Source organism: Harpia harpyja, chromosome 12, assembly GCF_026419915.1.
Source record: "Harpia harpyja isolate bHarHar1 chromosome 12, bHarHar1 primary haplotype, whole genome shotgun sequence".
NCBI lineage: Eukaryota > Metazoa > Chordata > Aves > Accipitriformes > Accipitridae > Harpia > Harpia harpyja.
The window spans coordinates 34,973,640-34,991,932 of record NC_068951.1 but is presented as its reverse complement, the minus strand read 5'-3'; the positions used below and the strand labels follow the sequence as shown (position 1 = coordinate 34,991,932).

The 18,293-nt window shown below is 39.4% G+C and overlaps 1 protein-coding gene across 17 annotated transcripts in view; it reads right to left on the bottom strand.

Moving 5' to 3' along the window:
* Positions 1 to 18,293, bottom strand: part of MCF2L2 (MCF.2 cell line derived transforming sequence-like 2) — a 186,823-nt gene that overhangs the window by 97,929 nt on the left and 70,601 nt on the right. For all 17 annotated transcript variants that reach the window (XM_052804872.1, XM_052804883.1, XM_052804874.1 and 14 more), the window contains exons 7-13: positions 16,835 to 16,984; positions 15,674 to 15,798; positions 13,977 to 14,091; positions 13,177 to 13,296; positions 11,690 to 11,881; positions 10,689 to 10,880; positions 10,118 to 10,295 (exon numbers count right to left, since the gene is read on the bottom strand). In XM_052804872.1, coding sequence (XP_052660832.1) covers positions 10,118 to 10,295; positions 10,689 to 10,880; positions 11,690 to 11,881; positions 13,177 to 13,296; positions 13,977 to 14,091; positions 15,674 to 15,798; positions 16,835 to 16,984 — 1,072 coding nt within the window. The remainder of the gene's footprint in view (positions 1 to 10,117; positions 10,296 to 10,688; positions 10,881 to 11,689; positions 11,882 to 13,176; positions 13,297 to 13,976; positions 14,092 to 15,673; positions 15,799 to 16,834; positions 16,985 to 18,293) is intronic.

The window sequence follows — 18,293 nt, the reverse complement described above, 5'->3', positions numbered from 1 at the left end:
ATCATACATTTCACTTGAGGAGAAAGGAATCTCTCTGTTACAGTTTGTATCTTTGTTTTAAATTGATAATGAATTCACAGTGCCTGCTATAGAAGTACAAGGCAAGCAGTGCTCTCCTTTTTCTTAGTTGCTGAATTGATACAGGCAACCATGCATGTCATGGTAAAAACAAATATGAATACCAGATGAAATGATGAGAGAATCTGGGTCAGGCAACAACCAACAAAATTGTTGCAATTCTGAGATTAATCCTTTTCAGTTTTATTGTGGGAAAACTTTCTAATTAAACAAGAACTTCTCTAAAAATAAAAGCTGGTGTTTTCAAATGTATCTGGTAACATTCTGTTTAAGATGGTTTCATCAAGTTTAACGTTTTGAGGCATTGAGAGTCTTGGTGGTCACGAAGAACTTCTCTGGGAGAAGCTGAGGGATGCAATAAAAAAAGATGCAGACTACTTTGGATGAGGAGTACATAGTATCAAAAGCTTTATGTAGGAGAGTGGCATGGTTTAAGCTCAGCCAGTAACTAGATACCACACAGCCGTTTGCTCATTCCTCCCACCCCTGCAGTGGGATGGGGAGGAGAATCAGGAAAAAAAAAACAAACCCAAAAAACCATTGTGGATTGAGATAAGAACAATTTAATAACTACAGTAAAATAAAATGTAATATTAACAACAATAATAACAATAAAATATAATAATAATTAAAAGGAATATAATTTAAAAAAAGAAAAAATAACCCCTCCCCCAAAAAGTGATGCACAATGCAATTGCTTACCACCCACTGACCCATGCCTGAGCAGTGATCCACCCGTCACGGCCACCTCCCCCCAGTTTATATACTGAGCATGATGTCCTATGGTATGGAATATCCCTTTGGCTAGTTAGGGTCAGCTGTCCTGGCCCCATTCCCTCCCAGCTTCTTGTGTACCTGCTCACTGGCAGAGCATGGGAAACTGAAAAGTCCTTAACTTGGGATAAGCGCTACTCAGCAACAACTAAAACATCTGTGCGTTATCAACATTATTCTCACACTAAATCCAAACACAGTGTACTGTAAGGAGAAAATTAACTCTATCCCACTAAAACCAGGACAAAGAGGACGGAACACTTTTTTTAAAAGAACACACTAACAAATTTTCAAATGCCCTTGTCATTAAATTCTTCTTTTAATGTAGTAAAAAAAAGGGGGGAAAAAGCGCAGAGAAATACCCCAAATTATATGCAGTTAAAAAGACAACATAGCAGTTTCATAGACAATAGTAACAGAAGCTGACATTTCTTCTACATTGTGTCTTTTCAACTGCCTTATCATGCAGCTGGGAAGAGAATTAGTTAAAGCAGCTTCTCTCCAGCTCTTTCCTAAATCTTCCTGATTTTTTCCCATGCTGAATGACATGAGGACTTGGCAATGTCCATTTCATGCCTATTACTTCCTCACAATGACTCCATATTAGAAAGTTTCTTCAATGGAACAGCGAAGTCTGGCAGCCACCAGCAGCCATAATTGACCAGTAGAAGATTCTTGTGGTTCTCAGGACTGAGCTGAAATGCAAATGTCGACTCTATTTGGTTCTTCCATCACTCTCAGAATATACAGCAGGGGATTTGTTTTGATTTTGAGCACTACTTTCAACAGATGCCTTTTTCCCATCCCCAAGAAAGGTTTCAATGAAATAGTAATTGTTCTCTCAAAGGTATTTTTATTTCACCCAAAAAATGGTGTACTGACATTTTGAAGCCAAGAGGAAAAAAAAAAAAAAGGCAACACACAGCAAATATAAGCTATTTGTCCTTATTGTCAACGTTCTTCATACCTTTCTAATCTGTAGGGAGGATGATTTCTACTGTTGGCAAAACCAGAATACCAACATTCATCAACTATTTGACAAATTTTCAAATAGGCCCTTTTATGTTTTTCCCCATGAATCCCTGAGTAAAGTGGTTATAAGCATCAGCAAATTCATTCTTTTCCATAATAATGCATCCTGAAGATTCTATTTAGCCTTAAATTCTCATCTACCACCATCTTGACAAGACACGGGCTGTGATCGTACCTATCACACTGAACAATATTCTCTCCTGGAGCCTCTCCCAACTACATCCTATTTATACCTTGAGAAATCAGCATTTAAAAAAAAAAAAAATCTAGGACTTGACCACAAAAATCCTGATTCAATTAAAGAAAACCAAGACATTGTTTCATACTTTTCCCCACATGCTTACCAGCCACTCCTGAATACCCTAGATATGCTGCCAATGTCCAGTTACCCTATCTAAATCTGAGTTCAGTCCATTGGATTGCTCTACAAAGTTAATTCCCAAGTTTTATATATACTGGATGTGTTATTAAAAGGAATGGAAGCAAAGGAAATAACTTTAGGAAACATGAGAACTTTTGCTTAGAACAGCATAGTCAGCAATACCAAGTTGTTCAACCTATTCATTAATCAGAAAACTTTCTATCTTGAAGGGATGGTTGATACTGGTATGAAAATCCTGGCTGAAAGCAGTTGGCAGAAAACGTGGAAATCAGTTATGACTTTGATGTCTGGATCACAACTTACAAACTCAGACAGCTCAAGGTGATCCAGGAAAGACAGCACTGGAGAGTTTAAGTAAAAAAAATGACACATTCACAAAAAGCCCAAGTACAGATGATCCTTGATCCAGCAGCAAATTACTCAGGTCAGTTTACTAGCTTAGTCTCGGCTTCATCGGTATGATGTATTTCAGAAAGGAGGAGGCAGATACAAGATAAGAAAGCAGTCAAATCCAGCTGCTTGTATTTCAGGGGTGAATTTGATTCAGATTGACACAGCAAACTTTCCCCTTCAAATTTGACCCAGAAATGAATTGGAAACAGGAAGCAATCTGTTTTCAGTTATGCTCCAGAGTACTTTTGAGTTACTGACTGGCCCGTATTCAGAGACTGCTGCATGTTACTACATATAAGTAGTTTCTGGAGCAATTTAGAAAGAAACAGCCCAAATACCTGCCAATTATTACTGCACTAATTACTGTAGAAATGGAAATATTTTATAAGAGGAACTCCCGTATAAAATTCAGTACAGTTGGCTGTTTCAAGGTCATTACTGTACTGTACTGCTGAGGAAGCTGAAAGTTACAGTGTTTGACTGCCTACTGAAAGAACAAAGACACAGGAACAAAGGAAAACTATAACTATAAACAGTCTAAGGTCTGCGTGGTTTCAAGGTTGTTTTCATCCTATTGTTTTACTGTACTTCCCTGGACAACAAGTAATGAAGATTTCATTTTGAACTCATTAATATTTTAAATTGCTTGATTCTGCTTTTAAAGCAAGTATTGTTAAAGGGCATTGTATGCAGAGGTAAACTTTTTATTGCAATGATATTTACAGTAAAGCAAGGTTTGGGTCTATCACTTGCATTCACCTGGAGCACCACTGTTCTATGGGGCTTCAGTACTACTTACTATTTTTTTATGAGCAAGTTGTGTGATAAATATGGGATTACTGTTTTATTACCTAGCCTACAGCAAATGGTAATGTGGGCTGTACTGTCCCTAAAGCTGCTAGGAAAGGACATAGACTTGTGTGCTCAATGTTGCTTTGCAGTCTCTCCACCACTCCAGGACAGAAATAAATTCAGTGAGAACAACTTGCTGTGCTGCTTGTCACGAAAGGCTGTGGTTTCACCCACTTCCCCACACTGCTCCTGCATGGCAGGGTACAGGCACCATCTCTCAGGCATTCATCTCTCACTGTGGGGGGCTGCATCACACAGCGAGGCACAAAAAGAACTGTGTGCAGCTCCCAGGTACTCAGAGACAACTAGATTAGTCCATCTGGGTAACTGGCCTCAAGTTTGCTCTTTAGGTAGCAAGAGACACAGACTCTGTAGTCAAGGGTTATGACACACACCCAGTATTTTTAAGACATTCAAAGCTCCCCTCAAATAAGTACCATGCTTTACGTTCAGGTCTTGTGTGAATTTCCCAACCACATGCTTCCCCATGTGTTTTCTGTGGGAGAGTTTGTGTGTTCTCACTAATCACCTGCAGCAGAATCAAAGTCCTTTGGCAAGAACAGGCATGGAAACAACTAGTCTGCTAAACTGTTTATTGGGGCTTTGAAGATAATTTAATGACTTAGTTGTTTTGAATGCTGGTGATGAAAAAACAGCTTGCTTAGGCAGCTAAAGAAACACCAGAGCATCTAAGGTTTATCATTTAATGGCCTAATAAAATCTTTTCCATTCTTAGGCAATATAATCTATACTTCTTTGCTCCAGTGAAATTGCTGTCAAGCCCCCTGAAAATCTGCCCATATAAGAAGCATAGAGCAAGGCCCCTGTATGTGGAATATTATTCTACAAGGAGACACACTACTTGGTTTCCTCAGACTTGCCCAAGTGTGATAGCAGCCCTACAGCTGCAAAATTGAAAGCATCTTCTCCTTTTCTCTACATAGTTTATAGAAATATCTTGAACTATAGAAACTGGTGGTTTCCCAAAACCATTAATGAGAATCACATGCACTATCTTTTCTGAGTCAGCTAATCTCTCTGCAGCCTCACTTCTCCTGCACACATCCCCAGACTCTTACAAGACATTCTTCTTCTGTTGGCTATCCAGATGTTATTAGTTAGTAAGTGTTATGCATTAGTGACTGAGGAATGCTGGAATGGATCCAATGAGCAGTCATACACATTTAACTGAGAAGGAAACAGTTTAAATTTTATTATTTAAAGAACTGAAAAAGCTCCAGCTGTGTTCTCCCATATGAATTTCATGTTCCAAGTTGGCGTTCTAAGACGCTTGTAGGGCGAGTTGTGGATTTTGTGTGTGCAATGTGCTGTTAAACATGTTATTTGCTTAATGAGCTCACGGAAATTTTGACATCTCTGCTCCTGTATTTCACATTTATGTTGCCCACAGAGAAATCCCTAGGTGAATATTTTATAGCATTTAGAAGACAGGAGATGCCAGAAGCAAAGCTACATGTGCAACCCTAATTTTGTCCCTTTGCTGCTAAGGCATCTTGGTCCACCCTCCTCTAAGAATCCTTGCCTCATTCAGTGCATGGAATCAAAACCACTTAATCATCAGCAGCTATTCACTATTTTGATTTATCTGTATGTCTCAGTGGAGGCCCAGAGCCTTACTGTCCATATGCTATTTCAATCCCTGCTCTGAATATAACTCTTTTTTCTAATAGTCATTTTTTACAATTCAAGTGCTTCATAAATATTTACTGAGCTGTTTTCACAACACTTCTCAGAGGTAACAGGCTGTTATCAACCACACTGAGGTCTCTGAGTTTCATAGATAAAGATCAAAAGAGAATACACTACTTTGGAAGACCAACTTGACATTTTTAGAACTGAATTTTCAGATTACTGAATATTATGTGCCACTTCACATGTTCAAGAGCACATGCCCTGCCCAGTAATTCTGATTTCAGTCTTTCACTGCTCTTTCAATGTAGATTTCTTTATGTAGTTGCACAAGTTATTAAAAACAAAACCCCCCAAATTGCACTAAGTTGAATCACATTAACACGCACATGGGTTTTTAACAGGGTTGAAACGTTTACAGGACCAGCTTCTCTTTCCAATGTCAGCAGGAATAAAAGCAGCAGTAATAGTTACAGTTTCAGAGGTAACTCCAGAACAGTTGAAACCCATCTGAACTGAGTCTGGTACAGTTCTCCCTTTCCTCCCAACCTTTGGCCACACACTTCCGTCTCCTTTTTTGTCAGTACTGCTGTTCATGGAACTGGATGATGAGGAGCTGAACTAGCCAAAACAAAACAAACCCCCACCCCCCCAGTGACAGTTTTCAGTTCCCTCCTTTGTTCCCACTAGTTATGTGACTGTAAGTACTGAGGGAAAGCAGAGTCACAAACAGACTGCTATGCTGGGCAAAGAGGAGTGGAGAAAGGGAGACTGTGACAGCTCTGCATTAAGAAAGGCTTAAGCTGCTGCAAGATCATACTGTAAGGAGACAAGCAATGCAGGGGATAAGAAACATATTTTGTCTCTGGGTTCCAAAGATTTTTGCTGACAACAAAGGAAATGAGACTATAGGAGCCAAACTGTAGCAAGTTCATGCACAACAAACATGTATGAACTGAGATTTTTTTTTTCCCCCAAGTGCTTATAATTCTGCTAAATCTGGACACTCTAGGAAGGGACAAAACTATTTTGTACTGCCATGTTCCAGCTCTTGCCACAAAGGTAACTAAAGCAAGACAATTTTCCTAGCCTTGTTCACTGAGATGGCCAAATCATTTTTTTACTAAGGTTTTCCAAAAAAGTGTCAGGCTGAAGAAGATAGCCTTTGGGAAACTTTCCTTTCAGAGAGTTAGAGTTTGGGAGAATTACAAGCAAATTAAAATAGAGAAATGATAACTACAGTCATTCCTAATAGTTTATATTATCCTTCACAGTTCTGTGGCTTATCCCACTGTGCCTGACAGCCTATGGGCAATACGAGCCTGCATGGTTTGACTTTGTAGGCCTATCCCAATTCTCTCCAGCTAAGGAGTTTCTTACAGAAACACAGACCACAAATATGTAGTCAAATCATCAAAAATGATGCCCTCAGAAGTGAACTAGAGCAAAGGAATTTCCCCATCAAATGCCACTTCTTTCCTCCCAACACATACAGGCACAAGCTTAGCCATTAGCAGTATTCAAGCAGCTTCCACTGGGAGTAAACAGAATTGTCCATGAAATAAGATGTCATATATACTACTAAAATATTTTCAAGGCATTTATTATAAAAGGGTCAGCAGAGGGTTTTCTGCCTTTTCTGGGTTGATCTGTGGATAGTATTTAAGCAGATTCCCACAGCTAAAATGTGCACCAAGTCCAGCTGGCATAGACTTTTGATAATTCCAGTACTAGTTTTTCAACATTGAACAGGCCTGTCCCTGCAAAATTTACAAGCTCATCTGTGAAACTGAAAGCTTCAAGCAAAAATGGGATGAATTTAAAATTTTGTTTCAGAATTTCCAGACCCACAGAAAAGCATTGAGTGAGGGAGAGTTTACAGTGCAGCTCTGAACCGCCTTTCTGGATCTTCAGTAAGCTAAGACATTGCCAAGAGTCACCAGAGACCATAAGGACATAGACATTAGAAACTGTCACAGTCATTTCCCTGATAGAAATCTGCCCCTTCTCTCATACATGGTATCAGCTCTGCCTGTATGCACCTATGTATATGTCCATGTAAAATGAAGAGTCTCACAGTTACAATAATGGAGTATTTCATGCCTGAGCCTTCACATCTGTTAAGATTTTTCCATCAGCACCCTGAATCACATTGAATTTTCCCTACCACTCCTTGTTAGGGAAATGGATAGTCAGCAAGTGAAAACAAAACAAAACAAAATCTATTCTGGAACAAACATAACTTTTTTTCCTTTCACAACCATTGCAATGCTGCCATGGTATTGTTACATCTGCTGCCTGGGGACAAAAGCCTTTCTTTCTGGTCTTCTATTTCTGTTTACCACATTTTATTGCCTTTGCCTGCCTTTGTATTTACACAGCCTAGGAATATAGTATTTTCCTGTTGCCATATTCTATTTTGCAACTTTTAGAAATATTCACGTATGTCCTGGGTAACAAATAACAATGAGTTACAATATCTGTTTCAAGAAGGTGCTCTTAGCCTCTCATTTTTCCAAGATGGTGCTCAATAAATTCTCCCCATAAATAAATGCTGATACTGTATTGATCCTGTGAATGTGAAGAAAGGGCACAGAGGAAAGTCCGAAAGAGAGTAGCTTCAAGAAGAGCAGAATTTCACAGCCTCATTGTCATGGGTTGGAATAGGACTTAGTGTTCCTGTTTCTATTCTCAGCCACATTTCAGACTCAGACTGTGAAACCCCTTGTTGAATCACTCAGTTTATCTGTGCTTCAGTTTTCTTTCTGAAAAAAAGAGGTTAAAATACTTACCAATAGTTGCCAAGTGCTTTGGCATTCTGAGGGAAAGGGCACTCAGGAAATTCAAAGTATAACTCTTTGTAGTGGACAATTGGGTAATACCCAAAGATTGCCATTACACAACATATATAAATATACATGTATTATTCACAACAGTTAAAGTAACTGTTTTTGAGCCGCAGGATAAGCTGTAGATAGTCAGGGACTTCTGTTGCTTTGTACAGAGGTACTCTAAGTCAATCATCTTCAGGCACAGAGAATTTGAATGAGATACTACAGTCTACTTATCAATGTCTGAACAGGACTGGGTTGCACTTTGCATTGCCTCAGAGAACAACTGGAGTAACACTTTAAAATAAATTTCAGCTACCTATTAAGTTGCAATAGGACATCAGAGTCTAATCCTTGTCACACAGTTATCCTGTATTTTGTTGTATAACACTGAACTGCATGCAATACAAGGGCCAGAGCAAGGGAGTATCTCATGATTCTCTGTGAAAGAGCTAATAGTATTGGATTGGCTGTATGAACAAGAATCAAAACTTAAAGCATTGCCATTTATATAGTAGTGACTATTCTTTAAGGTTCTATCTACATCAAAAGTTTAATTAAAAAAAAATCTGCAAGTGCTCTAAAATGACAAGAAAAAAGTTCATGAAACACAATCAGAGACTGCATGTATAAAAAGATATGCAAGACTAGCTTTTAGCCTGAAGACAGGGTTTCACAATAGGTGAAAGCCATTCTAAAACTGTACTACCACTAACAGGGGCTAACTAGCTCTGACCTACTGACCCCATAACCCCATTTTTCTGCAACTTCCTTTGCTTCAGCACTAGTGGCCACGCAGTGAACAATCTGATCAACTTTCAAGTTAGTGCTGCTTTGAGCAGGTGATCGGGCTATGTGATCTCCAGAGCTCCCTGCATTTTTGTAACTCATGCAATGGAAAAGTAACTACTACATTTTTGCAGTAAGTTCATTGCGTTTCCAAGGTAAATCACAACTCATACAGCTAACTAACTGCCAACAACAGTACAAGAGGGGAACACATTGCTGGAGAATGTGTGGGTAGCAGAGCAGGACCTCTTCAAAGGCATTGTGGTCTCAGCTTGCCTTAAGCCAATAGTGAAGCTGAAACTTGAGGTAGCAACTATATGTTAAGAACACAGCTAGCATAGTTGGGGGGGGGAAAGTACAGATGTCAAACCAGCATGGTAACTAGAAGAAGAAGATGATCCTCCTTGGTAAGAAAGGATGAGTGTTGGGGAGCAGAGGAGAACAACAGGGACATTTGTGTGACCTTGTGATAATATGCCTAGAAAGCAAAATGGTTAGGGTACTGGCCATCCTAATCTTCCTGTTGAGAAAGCAAAGTTTATTGCATGCTCTTCATGCAAATTAAGTTTTTTTCAAGGCTTTTGCTAAAGGTTCCCCTTTTAAAAAACCCTAAGGTTCCATTTTTTAATTTCTTATAAGCCCCTCTGCTGAAGAGGGACAACCCCTTCCTGCCACCACGTACAGGGTAGCTGGTCTCCAAGATGCACTGTTTCAAATTAGCTTCACCCACATTCTTTTTGCAGAAAATAGCTATCTTGGTTAAAGGCACATGCTAACCTTAAATCAGGAACTTTCAGTAAATTCCAAAGAGAAGCAATGTTCAACTTTTACAGTTGGTAGAGGACAACACTTGAAAGTGAATAAACAGTTATGTAGAAGGAAAAGGCAAAAATTGCACAAACGAGTCAGTGTCACTAATGAACCCTTAGCCTTTGCAAGTATCTGATTGAATCTTGAGGGATTGTGACCCTTTAAAGCCAAATATTCACATTACAGTATATGCAACGTAAAAGAGGTTTTCATGTTTACTTCGCATGCTTGCAGTGACTAGCCTGGTTTGGGTTTTCAAGAATTAGCAATATAAGACATACTGAGAAACAGTATAGAAATGTACTCTGTAGATTAGACCTAGGAAGAGAAGCCTGAATCTTTTTATTCACCCTTGTTTATATGTTTGGAGTGACAGATATTTCAAATTCATTTTTAACAGCTGGGCCTACAAGGCTGACATGACACTGAACATCAAATGCAAGTCTCCATTCTGATAACAACAATTAAACATGACCATGTGGACAAAACATTGGTGTGTATCTGAAAGCAGCTGTTCAAGGCCTACCTACTCCTGCTGGTCTGGTAATCTTTGGTGATGCTCGCTTTGGGGAAGATTCAGGATGTGGGGCAACAGGTTGTACTGGCCGGGTCTGTTTGGCTGCCAGCTTCTTCAGACTTACTTGCCTCTTGTCAAACATTTCTTGTACATCTTCTAGTTTTTGTAGAATTCTTTGGGCATTGGCCTAGGCAAAGAAAAGAGAAGCAACAGATGGTTGTCAGTGCTGGCCTGAGCAAGTTAAGAAAGGACTTCTCTTACCCAGACTCAAGACTAGAGCTGAAGATCATACTATGCTGCAGTTTAATGCAACCCAGCCCATGCACTCCAAACAGATCTCAGTTTCACTGAGTAGGTGACTAACGCAGTGTTTCTAGCACTCCTCTGAAGAAAACTACATAAGTATTCCATGACTACTCATCTGAGTAAAACTTACTGCCCCAAGTGCTCACCTCTGTGCCCTAGGGAAAGAGGCAGATCTGAGCAGACTCAAAATATATAGCCCAGTACACTCTCATGTACAAGGCAATTGGTAATTTTGAAATTCTAAGTGAGTGCATGCACATCGGAAGGGGTTTACCTTTATTTCGGGGGTGAAGATCATGTCAAACTGATTGTAGAACTCCTTCGGGTTAGAGAGCTGGTGTTCCTTAGCTGTTACCAGGAATTTCTCAATTTCAACGAGTGCAGTTTCAGCTCCCTCTTGTGACTGGCACTTGTCCACAGCTTGGGAAGCTAAGAGGTAGATTCCAGCTTCACACCATTGGCTTGCCTTTAAAGAAAAATGGGGCAAGGACGACTCCGTCATTACTGACAGTCCATGTTCTGAAGTGTTGCTTCTACTCCATGAAATATGGATTTGCCTTAACATGTCACTAAAGGGAATGAATGTTACTTAGTAGCACCCAACAGTTCCCGGCCACAAGTCACCCCACCTAGATATGTAGAACAACAGAAAGTTCTGTTTAGCTCTCATGGTTTAGATGGTCCAGTAACATGTAAAATAATAGTATTCTGAGCAAAGAGGGGAAGTGTTACTGTTGTTGCTGCAGATTGAATCTGTCAGCTGTACTACCTCATTTCGGTGTTCAGTCACACAATTATCCAAAACCTGAAATGAGTATTTGAACCTTATCAAAACTCCCCAAAATTTCTCAGGCCTATAAAACTCAGTTAAAAATACTCCAAAGTGGGTTTTGGTAATTTCTGTTTCAGATAAGGCTGGAATAGCATGCAGACATTCGCAAAGCATTTAGTTTGCTATTCTAGCTAGATCACAGAAAGTGAAAACAGCTGAACAAGCAGTATACTGTTCATCTTTAAGCACCGGAATACATTCAGTTCTCATTTCAAATTTAGGTCTAGCTCAATTTTTTCTTAGTTTTATTTCCTACTTTTCATCATTTTAAAACCACAATTATGGGAAGCTACTGCTCCAATTTTTATAGTAACAGTTTCTGAATGAAATGGAGAAAAAAAAGAATAAATACTTTTTCTCTTCATCCAAATTACCTGAGCTTATAAAAACATTCATTACCAGTAGAACCTTACCAGGGCTGTTATCTGAGAAGGTTCACTCACCTTATCTAACTGCTTATGCAGCTCAAGAGACTTTCCCAAAATATCATACTTTTTCTTGGTCTCATTGGTAAAGTCATCACAAATACGCCTGAGTTCAACACACTTTGGTCTAATGGAGTCAACTGCATAATGGTTGTTTTGGATGAGCTGTTCTCCATGGAGAGCTAGAGACTGGGCCTTCTCCAAAGGTTCCTGTGAAATTAATGAGAAAAAATCCAAAGTTAAATCTTAAAATGACACGCATAATAAAGACAAACCATGTCTGTAATCCCTGCTGTAGCCTGGAGGTAAAGGTTTGGGATATTAATCTAGCTGACATGTCTTACTTTATATTTACATTGAAGACCAACTTTGTTGTCAATGAGTATATGGAAACACAAGAGGTTCCATCTGAAGATCAGAAAACACTTTTTTACTGTGAGGGTGACCAAGCATTGGAACAGGTTGCCCAGAGGGGTTGTGGAGTCTCCCTCCTTGAAGATGCTAAAAAGCCATCTGGACAACCTGCCCTCCTGGGCAACCTGCTCTAGGTGGCCCTGCTTGAACAAGATGACTTCCAGAGGTCTATTCCATCCTTAATCATTCTGTGATAACTGTGATTCTGTGAGTGTATGCCACCTTCTTTCTCACATACTGGGGACATTCATTATACAAGTTTTTTTCCCTGCAAAGTTCCCAATAATCAAAAAACCTATCTTTTTTTCACTCACTAATTGCCAGGTTTGTAATGCTTTAGTTTATTTTTGATTCCAAGAGATACTTTGGAAAACTCTTCAGATCCTAGTGACTGCATACAATTCATAAGCTTAGTCACAACAGAATGAAATTAGAGGTGGCTAACAGGAATAGAGTACACGTCAATATGTTATGTGATGTGGACAATGGAAGGAAAATGCATGTTACTGTAACTTTTATTCCTTTAGGCTTCTGCAGAAGAGCTGTGCAAAGATCACAATATTTCTAATTCTTAATCCTATTCTTAAAAAAGATGATCATCAGCTTTTACATTTGTTCATGTGCATCCTCCTCTGATTCAATTTACTCGTTTGTTCAATGCTTTCTAATAATACTAAATGTGATGTATATCATAGCTGACCAGCTGATGGAATTACAAAGTCCAAATATCTGGAAAAGAAAGGTGTTTATTGGAAGGCATGGGTGTTCCTCAAACTGCTATGAGTCTGAATAGAATGGTCTTAAGTTACCTGGCCAAGGTAACCTGTTAAGTATTCTAAGCTTTTCAGATTCCAAAGATTGACCTAACCTTTCCCGGTTAGGCTAGATTTTTTAACTGGATTCTAGCTTTCCAAGTAATGAACTGGAACTACTCTGTCTGAACAACCCTGGCTTCTGGAAATTAGGATCTGAGTTTTGCAATTTAAAATAATGACTCATGAGACGAGAGTAAGTGTGACGTAAGGACAGTGACAGAGAAGCGTCTAGAAGATCACGTCTATAGCAGCTAGAATACTGTATTAAGTGCAAACCTGTCCTTTCTCTTCCAGTTGTTTCTGTTCCCTTAGGAGGTGCTCCACTCGAGTCACACTGTCTCCAATGTCAGCAAAACCTGCTTGTGCTTCCATGAGATTATCCAATGCCAGTTTTACCTAAAAACCAATAACAACAACAAAAAAAAACCATAAGAGAAACAAACAAACAACAACAAAAAAAAAAAACCCCAAACCCCCACCCAAAACCCCATCACAAGATATTCATAAAATTCTAACAAACCTATGGCTTTTAAATATTCACCTACATCTTTTAGAAGAGTCTGCATCTCAAGTTTAGTCTTTCAGCCTGTTCCAAAATGGGAAAGCCAAGGAATAAAGCAACAATCAACTATTCTTCAAAAAGTTGCCCTGCTTCCACTATTTAGGCCCACACAGTTTTGAAGACCTGTAACTCCAGAGTCTATATTACTCCAGCCTCTGGCCTGACACTTGGGCTTTCTGAACTGTATTCCATGGACTTTGGTGCGATTGGCAACTTACCATCACAGAAGAAGTGATATTTGATAACATCACACATAAATGCAAAATGATTTATCAAGAAGTCGGTGTTTCACATTTTGGCCTAACAGGCTGGCACTTTCCTCTCTGTGCCTTATTCAAATGTTGTAAGATATCTGAAAGCTGTCAAGAATTTAAATTTTGAATATCCATTTCCTATTTCATAATGAAGGGCTTCTCTCCCAACCTCCTTTTTGGATTGCCAGTATACTCTAAGTATGGGTAAAATTTGACCTTATTTACCAGAGAAGGCTAGACAGAATGAACAAATGAAATACCTCTCTAAAATCATGCTCAAAGTGTCGAAGCTGCAGGCATTGTTCTAGTTTTAGGTGATGCTTGGTCCAAAACTGATCAAAAGCCTTTTCTGTTTCATCCAACTGAGCCAACAACCTGTTAAGAAATTAGAATGAAAAGAACTTACTTATTTCCTATAGTTCATTATTTTAAGTCACACCAATTGATGGCAGAAAGCAGGGTAGGGAGATGGTGGGGAGCCTACATCTATGTAAGAAGGCTCTATGTCAACTTTGCCTTAAGCAAAAGAAAATGAAATTTGCAGTGGGACAGGCAGGAGTGTGACTGATGAGTGACAACTACATGGATCTGCTGTGGCATTTGCAGTCCTGCCTCCTGGCCTGCAACAGGAACACAGAGCTGTTACATGCGCTGGCAGCCAAAGGCAGCTGTCTCTCCCTAGCTTCCACCCAATTCTTCAAACATAATTCACCCCAGGCTAATACAGATTGAATATGATGCAATTATTATTTTAAGGAATGTTTAAAGCAGACCTCTACCACTTGTTCATTATTTTCTTCACCCATCAGAAATAAGCAAGGACTGAATAATTTTTCCCAGTCCATTAAAAACAATAGATTAGAAGCTCATAATGCCTCCCATGTACATTGTTTCTTTCACTTTGTGTAAATGATGAAACATTTATTCGCAAATAAATTAGTATCAAGGTGTCATACATCTTGAGTAAAATGTCTGACACCAGACTAGTGAGTCACTCTCACAGTCTCTCAATGATCTATTAATTATATTACAAAGTAGAACAGTTTAAACAGAAAAAAAAGTTAGAATAAATTCTTCTCTGAATATCCTATATTTCAATAGATGGGCACTGTTTGGGCAGGCAGGGGACCAGGCCTGATTGCCTACAAGCCCAGTGAGTGCTGGAATCATCAAGTTATTCGGGCAAACACCAATAGCTCCCTCCTATTCCTCTCAAAAACAGAGTTCTGTTTTCAGTCTATCCCTGAAAAACGTGTTTTTAATCAAAGCTAGCTGTCGAATTCAAGATGAATTAGCAAATTCCTTTGGGATGACTGTTTAAAGGATTTTAAAGTATTCAGTGAAAAATATCAGCTCAGCTTTACTTTTGGCAGCTTTGTTCTCAGTGAATGCAGACACACTGAAATACTAGCATGGCATTTCTCTTTCCACTGCATCACATGGCATAGCAGAAACTTCTACACAGTGACTAAAAGCTTTATGGTAATAACTAGCATTGTAGGAAGGAATAGGGGTTTCTCCCTCTCCCTCCATGCAGCTGTGAAGGGGTATGTTTCAGAGTACCATCTTTGTCTGTTGCTCACCCAGTGTTTCCACAGACATGCACAAGCACATACCCTCTCATCTCACGCGGATTCAGATGCCACTTTCTAGCCAGGCATAGAAGTTTGGAGGATGTATGTGTTGTGGGGTAAATCCCACATTACATCTTCAGCCAGGTAGTTAGTGGTCCAACCAAAAATTACCAAGAAATTCAGGACTTGTTTGAACTTGCCTTGACAGTTTAATCAAGTAGCTTCCTCAAAGCTACTCCCTTCTCTGAGTTACCTGTCCAATAAACGCTGAATAGCTGAACCAGTGGGAATTTTATAACCTGCATATTTAAATCATTTAAATTACACTTGCATTTCTTAGGAATAAATTAGCAACTTGCACAAGGTAATCTAGCTTCACTGACCTTTCTACTGTTGCCACATTTTCCAGTTCGTCTGGACTGAGTTTGCTGTTGGCGCTTCGGGTGACTGGCTCCCTAATGCATGTCAGTAGGGTGGCCCCCTGCTTCACAGCTAGTTTCAGCTCATCCTGAGGGAAAAAAACCCAAGCCAAACAAATTGTATATACTTATTCTGACAACACTCACATCTCTTAGATGGACGACATAGTAATGCTAAAGGAGAATTCTTTCATAGGTATTAAATAGTTGGAACAAAATAGAAATGCTTACCAAAGTTTATAAGTTTTTCTAGAAATGCAGAGTCTAAATCTATTCACTCTGAATAGTAAATATATTTCTGAGGAAAGGAATAGTATATAACTTATGAGCAGATTGCATTTCTGACCAGGCAGGTTGCAGAATAAATTATTCTACCACAAATTGAATGTGTGCCACAGATCGTTCAGTGAGCTGAGAGACTGTGCTGAGACACTGTGCTGCTTAATGGAATTTCCTTAAACAACATTGTGAAATGCTGAGCCACAATACATCAGCTATCAAGGAGTCATCCACAGAAGAATGTGTCTACCCAGCATGAAAGATGAGCAATGAAAAGGACAATGAGGCTCAAACATTAACATGTCAGCTGAGTAGTCCCCACATCACTGCACATTTGTTGCATAAAACGTGTTCTCGTGCTAATATAGCTTAAACAGTATTTTTTCTCTTGTGTTTAACCTAAGGTGTTTGTTGACAGCAGTAATGTTTTCTTCTGAGCCCTACTCTGCAAAGCTAAACTTGCTCCAGCTTTTTTTAAAAAAACAAAACAACAGTCATTGTTTAGTTAGGTCATTCTGTCTATATCTGGATTTTCCTCATGGATGTTCTCTACATCTGCTCCAGTTTGACTTCATACTTTCTGATGAACTCTTCATCAGGAGCCCATGCTATTCCAGATGTGATTCCATCACACCCTCATACACTAGAAGTGACATTTTCCTGTTCTATCATTCTTGAAGCTGTAAAAAGTCCCTTTTCATAGCTGAATCAAATCGACCTCCTGAACCCTGGTTTCTCTCCTCTTCAGTAGTTTCCAGACAATGGACTCCCAAATGATGGCACAAAATTTTGTTAAATCAAAAATCATATATTATGCCGATGGAGCTGTCATGAGACAACATTCACCTTCAGCTTGCTATGGTGGTCAGTGTGTGCAGAGAGGAGCTCCTCTGTGCACTGCACATCGTTGGGAAGTTCAGTCTCTGCTAGGTCTGTTCCAAAGGTCTGTAGCATCTGTGCTGTTGTTTTTACTGTCATTGCAAAGTTTTCAATAGCCTGGAAAAGCAAGAGCATAAAGTCACAGACTGGTTATTTACCCTTAGCCCTTTAACAATGCTTAGTCCTTCAGGCACACTCTGCTGCAAGTATTACATGCCTGTAAAGCTGGCCATATTGGCCTTTTTTGGGTGAATATGCTGAAAGTTGCAAATTAAATCCTGTGTCACAAATTATCTTTTCACAGGCCTACAAGTATTGTCATCTCCATGAACCAGCTGCGGAACTCCCAGAGCTTAAAAGACATAATGAAACCACAGAGGACATCAGCTTCAAAGCCAGGACTGGAACTTCAGATCCTCTGCCCATGCTTGCTGGGAAATTCTGCTGTGTTTAAGATTTTAATTAAGGCTTTATTTAAGTTGAGGAGACTCTGAAAGTATATAGGGCAAAGCCTTTTTACATTTATATTTATACAGCCATTGTTCACTCAGCAGCAATCTGTCTTCCCCTGACTTCTGAAAATGTGCATCCCCATCTTGCCTATCTGTACTAGATGCATTCCAGTTACTCCCTCCCATCTGTTCATATTAGTACACAAATACAAGAACAACTTAGTGTAAATACAGTTAAAATGCATAAATCCATTGGAGCATTGCTGTTTCTTTATCACCTGGGTGCACCAACACAAAACTTGTCAGAAATCTGTGGGTTTACTGAAGAAAGGGGAAGTGAGGAAGGCTTAAAAACAATGCTCCCTTTTCAGAGTAGAATCAGATTTGTGAGATGTGATTAAAACCTTTATATCTAGTAGCAAGTAACTGCATGGGATGTTTTTTCATGATCATGCTCCAATTTCTTTAGGATTGTATTGTCCTTTATAGCTCTTTATTCTTTACACTTTTTGATCTAACCCACCCAATGGTTTGAGTCAGTCAGCAGCACTAGGGATGCTCTTACACCCAGTCAAACACTACATCGTTGTTGCATGTTACATTCCCTTCTCCAGCAATGATGGGAATTCCCCATTTGCAACCATGACAGTTAAAATTATGCTGTGTGCTCAGTGAAAAACAAACTGGAGGTAGATCATTCAAAAAGTGCAGAGGGAAATTACATTCCACATATATGATCTGAAACATGCCCCAGATGAGGCAATGCTAACAGAGTTCATAGCCTTCTTCCCTTTTTTCCCATAAATTCATGCCTGCTTTCAACATAAGCAGTACAGACCCACATACGCTCTGGCTTATTGCTTAGCAGCTGTAGCCTGCTGTTCTCAGCACTGAAACTACTGGAATAAAGTTGGCTGAAATGTCACACTTCTGACTGCAACACAGATAGAGCCATCAACAACCAAAGGCCACTT